Source organism: Charadrius vociferus, unplaced genomic scaffold, assembly GCF_000708025.1.
Source record: "Charadrius vociferus isolate BGI_N301 unplaced genomic scaffold, ASM70802v2 scaffold411, whole genome shotgun sequence".
Classification (NCBI taxonomy): Eukaryota; Metazoa; Chordata; class Aves; order Charadriiformes; family Charadriidae; genus Charadrius; species Charadrius vociferus.
In genome coordinates, this window is record NW_009646935.1 from 3,819,053 (window position 1) to 3,827,579 (window position 8,527).

An 8,527-nucleotide genomic window follows, 5' to 3' on the forward strand; every position below is an offset into this window, starting at 1 on the left:
TGGTGTTTTGAAATCGGCCGGCGTGATGTGTAGTATGCGTGGGAGACAGCTGGTGTGTCCAGAGACACTGGCTCCTGGCTGTGGCAGGGAATCCAGAATCCTTGGTCCAAAAACTCCTGCAAAGGGTCTTGCAGTGAGGGAGAGCGCTGCACTTGCTCTGTAGGAGTAGCATGGATGTGGCAGGTTCTGTTGCCCTCTGGAGGCAACTGTTTGGAATGTTGAGCCCCTTGTCAGTCCCTACAGCTCCTGCCTCATTAGAGGCAGTATGAGAAACATCCACATTTGCCCCGATGAGGTGCTGAACCTGTGACGCCTGTTGGGAAGCCCATCAGTGTGGACAGGAGCATCTCCAGGGGTTTGGCTGCCAACTGGAGATGGCAGCTGCAGCACTGATGGCTGTGGTTCCCCAACTTGCAGTTCTTTGAAGGCAAGGAGCTGCGGCTGAAACAGGAGTACTTTGTGGTGGCTGCTACCCTCCAAGACATCATCCGCCGCTTTAAGTCCTCCAAATTTGGCTGTCGAGACCCTGTGAGAACATGCTTTGAAACCTTCCCAGACAAGGTGAGTTTGTGGGCAGAGAGGGTCCGGGGGTGTTTCAGCCAGACCTGCCTATCATGAGGGAGAGCAGGATGCTCAGGACCAGGTCAGGGCATTTATACAAAGACCCTCACAATTTGGGTTGGAAAACAGGTGACCTGCGGGCCCGTTTTCCCAGGGAAAAATCTGCAATTTGGAGTAAAACTTGCAAAGGTTGAATGGCTCTGTTCCTGGGAGCTCTGTTTCTGGGATGTGTGCCATGAGAAGAGGCTTGGGGCTAACCCTCACCCCAACCCCATGCATGCGGGACACTGTCCCAGTCCTGTCACTGCCAGCCCTGAGCCCAGCAAGTCTGTGTTGCAGGTGGCTATTCAGCTAAATGACACCCACCCTGCCCTGTCCATCCCAGAGCTCATGCGGATCCTGGTGGATGTGGAGAAAGTGGATTGGGACAAGGTAAGCAGAGCTGAGAGGTCCATGCTGAACCTTGCAGGGGAAAGAACTGCTGTCCTGTCCTTACACGGGGTTTTCTTTCCCCTCCTGGCCTGGGCACGCGCGCGTTAATCTGCTATCTGTAACGCAGGCCTGGGAGATCACCAAAAGGACCTGTGCCTACACCAACCACACTGTGCTGCCTGAAGCCCTGGAGCGCTGGCCTGTCTCCATGTTTGAAAAGCTGCTGCCACGTCACCTAGAGATCATTTACGCTCTCAACCAAATGCATCTGGATGTAAGGGACCGGGCAGGTCACAGGCTGTGGGAACTCTAGGGGGTCTTGATCTGGTTGCCTTTAGGGTGGGGATGTTCCTCGGCCCTGCGGCTGGGTTGCTAATGTCCCTCTTTCTGCCTGTCTGCAGCGGGTGGCAGCTCTCTACCCAGGGGACATTGACCGTCTCCGGAGGATGTCGGTGATTGAGGAAGGAGACTGCAAACGTATTAACATGGCACACCTGTGTGTGATCGGCTCCCACGCGGTCAACGGCGTGGCCCGCATCCACTCTGACATTGTGAAGAACTCAGTGTGAGTTGGGGACACCCAAGGCACGCACTCTGTGTGCTCACTGGGCTTTGCCTGCAAGCCTGGGGGGTGGTTGGAACGATCAAGTGTCAAGGTCTGCTTTGGTTGCCCTGCTGGGCACGGCAGGCTGGGGAGACTTGTCTGATTGGCACGTGTGCAAGGTCTATTTCATCTCCCTTTGGAGCCGGTGAAACCCTCGGCTTTACAGCTGAGGAAGGAGGCGACAGGCAGCATAGAGTTCATGGTTGTTATAGGGAGATCCGCAGAGACTGCCCTGAGTCGGGAGCACATACAGTGGGGGCACAGCTGAAGCTCTGGGTGGTGGTGGGTGGATCAGAGCTCCCTGGTGTTCCAGGTTCAAGGATTTCTATGAGCTGGAGCCGGAGAAGTTTCAGAACAAGACAAATGGGATCACACCGCGACGCTGGCTCCTGCTGTGCAACCCGGGACTGGCCGATGTTATTGCAGAGGTGAGTCGCAAGCATCTGAAGCGAGGGGCTGAGCGTGATCACCTCTTTGGGCTGAGCGGACCTGAGGCTAACATCTGGCGGGTGTGAGTGAGGACAGCCTGGGAGGAGCACACCTGTTGCATATGTAGGTGTGAGATTGGCTGGGCTTTAACATCAGTGATGAAGAGTTGGCTAAAATAGTTGCAGAAATTTGGACCTGGTTCCCTGCCCTCGCAGTGGCTACACAGCACCTGTCAGGCAGTACCATGGTGTGTCAAATGGGGTGTCTGCAGAAGCATTCAGCTTCATGGCCACAAATGAGCTCCCTTGGAGCTCCAGCCCCAGTTCTGTCTCCTTTGTTTACCAGGCCCTTTAGCACAGGATTTTGCTTCGTGCTGCGACGCCATAGCTGAATGATGTCCTGCAATTAAATGTATCTTTGTGTCCTGCCCATCAGTTTCTCCAGCTGCCAGGAAGCTCTGGTACATGCGCACACATCCTCCCTCTAAAGTTCTTCGAGAGAGTTTGGGCTTTTGCAAGTGCGCAGTTTCCCCTTTACCTTTGGGTTCCCTGATGACACAGAGAAGTAACCTCACCATAAGAAACTGTGCCCCTTTTCCTGGCCAGAGTGCCTCTTCCAATTCCCAGTCGGACTGTGGCATCTCTGTTGGGGAAATGCAAACAATTGTGGACTGGGTGAGGTGTCTCACGGGTGGGACATCTCTGTCTTGGTTTGTTCTTTTAGAAAATCGGAGAAGACTTTATCACAGATCTGAGCCAGCTGAAGAAGCTACTGGATTTCATCAATAATGAGACTTTTATCAGGGATGTGGCAAAAGTCAAACAGGTAATGTGCACTGGAGGTGGGGTGTGGGGAAGAAGATTTAACACACCACGCTCCCACGAACATCCCAGCAGCAAATGCTCACTTCTGACACAAGGTCTGGGAACCCATGCCTGTTCCTCATCAGAATTTCTTGCCAGGAGAACAAGCTGAAGTTTGCAGCCTACTTGGAGGAGCAGTACAAGGTCAAGATCAACCCTTCGTCCATGTTTGATGTTCAGGTCAAGCGAATCCATGAATACAAGCGGCAACTGCTGAACTGCCTGCATGCTATCACCCTCTACAACCGTAAGTCCTCCCTGGGCTGGTAGGCAAGGGGCATCCCCCAGCCTCTCACTGCCAGGGTTCCCATGTAAAAGTATGCCAGCTGGTGGCCAAGGACTCCCGAGCCTAGCTCTGCCCTCCTGGCATGAGGGGCTTCTCTCCAGGAGGGAAGATGGAGGGCCTGAAGGGTCATACAGAGCTCTGAGGAAAAGCTCACAGCCCATGTCTCCAGCCCAGCTGGGTCCCAGGGCCCTGGTAACCCCCACACCTGTAGTGCAGGTGTTAGGACTGCCCTGGTGCAAGTTAAAACGCCGCTCCCCAGTGTATGCTTTGTGCCCCTGCCCATTCCCGAAGGGAGGCAAGTCGTTAGAGCTCTGCATTGTGCTGGCTTGAGTGGTTCTCCGAGGACTTTGCAACACATTTGCACCCAGCACAGCTCCGGCAGATGTCTGGTTGGGCTTCAGGGTCCTGCAAGTTTGCTGGGTCCACGTGACATGGGCTGGGATCCCAGCCCACCTCTGATGATGCATGCCATAAACTCTGTCCAGTTTATATTCACTTCAGTTGCGTTGTGCTCTGCTCTTTCAGGCATCAGAAGCGATCCATCCAGATCCTTTGTGCCCAGGACTATTATGATTGGAGGAAAGGTAACATGCGTTCCAGACTCGGTGCATGCATGGCTCACTGGGGATGTGGGGAAGGTGCTGTCCCCTTTCTGTGGCTTTGCCGGGCCCGCTGTAGGTTAGCCAGCATGTGTCTGCTGGCGTGCTCTTCAGGAAGCACCTTCATGGACTTATCAGACTGAGAAAGGCCCCATCACTCTTGCCCTGTGGCTTAGGACTTCTCCTCCCAGTAGGGTGTTTTTGCTGATCCATGTGAGCAGCAGAGGTGAGGCCCAGATTCTCCCCGTGGCGAGGACCCGCACTGCCATCTCTCGTGCTCTCCCTTCCTTAAAAGCCTTCACCATTTCTGGGCTGCTCTTCTTCAGGCGGCCCCTGGCTACCACATGGCCAAGATGATCATCAAACTCATCACGTCCATCGGTGAGGTCATCAACAACGATCCCTATGTGGGGGACAAGCTCAAGGTCATCTTCCTGGAGAACTACCGTGTATCCTTGGCCGAGAAGGGTACGTCTGGTCTCGTGTAATCATGCATCAGGAGCTGGGCATGTCCCAGCTGAGCCCAGAAACTGGCTGACCAGAGAGGCTGTCATAGCAGGTCACCTGGTTCTACCTTAGGAAGGGCCTGAGGGCTCCACGCAGGGCAGGAAGCCAGCTTCATGCAGGAATAACAGCAGCTGCACAGGGTTGGGGCAGGGCTGAGCGTGGCTCTGGCCCCAGAACCACACTGTTTGGGCTGAGGTTGAGGTCAGCAGGGCCACTAGCAGATGCCCAGGGCTGTGTTTTGCTGTCCTGGGCCCAGGTTGTGGGGAGCTGCAGTGTGCCAAGGATTAACTCCTACCTCTCTTGCACCTGGCAGTGATCCCGGCGGCAGATCTCTCCCAGCAGATCTCCACAGCTGGCACAGAGGCCTCGGGTACCGGCAACATGAAGTTCATGGTGAACGGGGCCCTCACCATTGGTACCATGGATGGGGCCAATGTGGAGATGGCTGAGGAGGCAGGAGAAGAAAACCTCTTCATCTTTGGCATGCGGGTGGAGGACGTGGAGGCCCTGGATCGCCAAGGGTTGGTGCTGGGGAGAGCCCAATGCATGACAGCGGTTGTCAGATGGGGACACAGGTCACAGCTCTGGCAGAGAGCGCCACGATCTCTGGGAAGGACACCCTCCTCCCTGGGCAGCTCTGGAGCAGGAAAAAGCTGGGGCTGGAGGCATCCTCCACCCTGGGGTGGTCAGTGGGTGGTCCATCAAGGATGCAGCCCCGGCAGCTTACCCAGAGCACAGCGGCTGTAAACAAGACGTGAGCCTGGGCACAAAACATTTTGGGCACTGCAACTGGTCGCAGAGCCACTAGCAGGGTGCTCTGATAGACTACAGCCCCAGGGAACAAGGGTCCTCAACTCAGGAGCCATACGTCATCCTTGCCTACCCTTCCTGCCCCAGACATGTCAGGTCCTGCTCTTGGGGTGCTGGGCCCTAGGGGAGGGCATCAGTCCCTACAGCCTGTCTCTGCTGGGTGCAGGTACAACGCGCGGGAGTACTACGAGCGGCTGCCAGAGCTGCGGCAGGCCATCGACCAGATCAGCAGCGGTTTTTTCTCCCCTCGAGACCCTGGTTGCTTCAGGGACGTTGTCAACATGCTCATGTACCACGACAGGTGAGTCCTGGCAAGCATCCCTCTTTGGTGGGCTGCTTTCAGCCTGCCCAAGCCTTCTTCCCAGCTGACCTGGGTCCCCCTGCGCAGGGGATAAGCCCTGCCTGCCCGAAGGAAGGTGGCTGTGCTGCCCTGTCCTGTCAGGCTGGGACCCTACAGCAGGACCCTTACTCTGCTTTGGGTTTCAGGTTTAAGGTGTTTGCCGACTACGAGGCTTACATTAAATGCCAAGGCCAAGTGGATCAGCTGTTCATGGTAAGGGCTGCCCGCTATCAAGAGGGAGGGATGGAGTCCTTGGCCGGGGGGGAGCTGGGGTGAGTGTGCCCCTGTGGAGCCCTTCTTAAGGACACCACATCGCACAGGCATGAAGCAGGGTGAGGCAGGTTTTGCCACTTTGGCAGTCCCATACCACATCGTTTAAACCAGCTAAGTGTCCATAGCTGGTGCCCTGTGGGCCGGGACAGAGCCGGGACAGAGCCGGGTGAGGGACTGCCTGCTGACACTGCCTCTCCTCTTCCCAGGACCCCCGGGAGTGGACTAAGAAAGTCATCAGGAACATTGCATGCTCGGGCAAGTTCTCCAGTGACAGGACCATCGTGGAGTACGCCCGGGAGATCTGGGGTGTGGAGCCATCTGCCACAAAAATCCCCCCGCCCAACCTCCCCCGGGATTGATGCAAGCGCAGAGGGAAGGCAGGAGGGATGGGTTCCCAGCCCAGGAGGCCTCACCTGCATTTCACCGCCAGTCAGATGGGCTCGGCTCTGCAGGGACAAGGCCTTTCCCTCAGGAGGGTAGAAAGATGCTCTGAGAAGGAGCCCTGACTGAGGAACAAGAGCTGGGGGAGAGGAGAAAGGACCCTGTATTTGTACCCATGTATCCAGCCTGCATGTGCTGCATAGTGCTTTTAGTGAGATGACCACGGATAAGTCTTCCACAGCTGTGCTCCATGCTTAACAAGGGCTTTCCAACTAAATCCTCCCCTCTCCCTGCTGCATGCAGCCTGGCCTGGCCTCCTTGACCCTGCCCCATGAGCAGGTTTAGCTAACACAGAGCGTGTCTTGCATCCTCCTCCAGTGGGTCTGCCAGCCCCAAAGCCGGGGAGGGAGAGAGGCCACTGCCTGTCCCTCCGGTCACCCCCTTCCCCAGTAACACCTAGAGAAGGTGGAGCTGGTTGTTAAAGCAGCTGGCCCCAGTGCAGGCACCAACGTCGAATGCTACATGCCATATGGAGAAGAGAGGGCCTGGGATCAGCGACGAGCTTGCTGCAGCCTCCTTGTTAACTAAAAGCCCAGTAACAAAGCCACTCCAGGGATTTTTAGCTTCCAGGTCTGCATAGAGAGGGTTGTACCTGCCACTGCCAGCTGGGTAGGCCCCAAGCAGGCTCTTGGCTCTCCAGGCACAGCTGTACACTGGGTGCTACCTAAGGGTTGAACGTATTTCACATCTCTCGTGTCCCTCCAGAACTGGGTCATGCTGCTCCGTGTGTCCCTCCTGGTGCTGGGGTCAGAGTTAACACCCGTAGTGCTGTGTAGTGCACCAGTACTCCCCCGTGTGACACCAACTCATTAAAACAACCAGAACACCTACTGGTTTGACTTTGGGCTGACTTGTGACTACTCCACATCTGGGGGTTCAGGTTGCAGCAAGTTCAGGCCACACCACCTGAAGCCATGCTGGCCTTTCCCAGCTTTGATTTCATGGAGTGTGTGGTCCCCTGTGACTGGCACAGTGTTGGGGTGCTGGCACTGTCATGGGGGCAACATACCCAGAGCAGGAAGGTCAGTCTTGCCAGTGCCCAGGGTGTACAGAATGGAGCTGCTTCAGAGGGTCAAATCCATTTACCTGCGCCCCTGGCATGTTGACTATAGGCACGGGGGTGGGGGTTACAGTGTTGGGTTTGCCCTGCAAATAGCACACAGGGCTCCTGCACTAGAAAACCCACGGGCAGCTTCCACTTCCCTCATCCCCAGTGGGGAAGCTGAGCCTCAGCTGCAGCTGGACTACAGGCACAGATCCACTGGGTTCCAGGAGAGCCACTGGCCCAGAGCTGCCAGAGGCCACGAAGACTTGCCCAGTCCCAGCTGCGAGCTCATCTCCCATGCACAACCCCAGTGCAGCCCTGCCATGCACCCAGCTGACTTGCCCACCTGGGGAAAAAGTCCCAAAAACTGCCAGGTAAAACGGGTAAAGCTGAAGTGATCAGCAGTCAATGCCTTTATTAAAACTACACCACTTTTAGATAAACATTTCAGTTTAGATTTCCAAGCGTATCACTGGCCTAGCAACGGGAATGGCGGTGCTGGGATCACCAACACCAGCGGTTTGTGTGCTGGACCCTCAGCTCTCACGCGGGAGGAAGGCAGCCAGCCAGCCTCCAGCTCAGGCTGCGCTGTGCCCCAAGCCAGCTGCTGGCAGCAGCATTAGCTGGAATGTGCACGTCGCTCTCCAGGGCCAAGTAAGTGTTTCTCTCTTCTGTCAGTGCAATAAATACAAGTGCGTCAAACATAATTTAAGTGGCACGGTTAGCTTACGAGTATCATGGGTCAGAAACCTCAGGGACAACCACGCTATGGCAGAAGAATCTCAGTACGAGAACAAGCTACTATCCGCTTTGCAACTAGCATGAGCCTGCAGATATAACTTGGATGCATGCTGAGCAGTTTATCCTACGCTGTACACCCCTGAACAGACCCTTCAGGCAGCACAATTCACTCTGAGCACTAGTGACTAAACCTACAGCACCTGCTATTGTCTACGCAGACTGACAGGGGGCAGGGCCAGGTCCCCAGCCAGGCACCACAGAGTCAGCATATGACCCTCTCCTGTCTCAGTGCAGAGCTCATCGGTGGCACAAAACAGCCCCTGTTCTAGCCCCAAGCAGGGCCAAGGACATCCCCAGAACCTCTCCCCATGGGAGAGGCTCATTCCCACTTCTGCCTCCTGGACAACATGCTCCCACCACGGCTGTGAGATGAGCTGAGAAGTGCTACTTGGAAGTGCCTGGGATGCCCAGAGCACACAAGGGAGGTGGAGGGAGAGATGTGGGGGAGACACCCCAGACTGTTATTTTTGCATGAAGAACTGCATACCACTTCCTTGCTTTTAACTACAGAGGAACAGTGTGGCCACCAGGAACAG

At 55.8% G+C, this 8,527-nt stretch overlaps 1 protein-coding gene across 1 annotated transcript in view; it reads left to right on the forward strand.

Moving 5' to 3' along the window:
• The window catches only part of PYGB (phosphorylase, glycogen; brain), a 16,868-nt gene extending 10,462 nt beyond the window's left edge, over window positions 1–6,406 (forward strand). The window contains exons 8-20 of the mRNA XM_009894869.1: window positions 418–561; window positions 901–993; window positions 1,121–1,267; window positions 1,395–1,558; window positions 1,911–2,025; window positions 2,750–2,851; window positions 2,989–3,136; window positions 3,701–3,759; window positions 4,101–4,242; window positions 4,595–4,802; window positions 5,258–5,392; window positions 5,578–5,644; window positions 5,911–6,406. Coding sequence (XP_009893171.1) covers window positions 418–561; window positions 901–993; window positions 1,121–1,267; window positions 1,395–1,558; window positions 1,911–2,025; window positions 2,750–2,851; window positions 2,989–3,136; window positions 3,701–3,759; window positions 4,101–4,242; window positions 4,595–4,802; window positions 5,258–5,392; window positions 5,578–5,644; window positions 5,911–6,063 — 1,677 coding nt within the window. The 3' untranslated portion in view covers window positions 6,064–6,406. The remainder of the gene's footprint in view (window positions 1–417; window positions 562–900; window positions 994–1,120; window positions 1,268–1,394; window positions 1,559–1,910; window positions 2,026–2,749; window positions 2,852–2,988; window positions 3,137–3,700; window positions 3,760–4,100; window positions 4,243–4,594; window positions 4,803–5,257; window positions 5,393–5,577; window positions 5,645–5,910) is intronic.
• The last annotated feature ends 2,121 nt before the right edge of the window (window positions 6,407–8,527 follow it).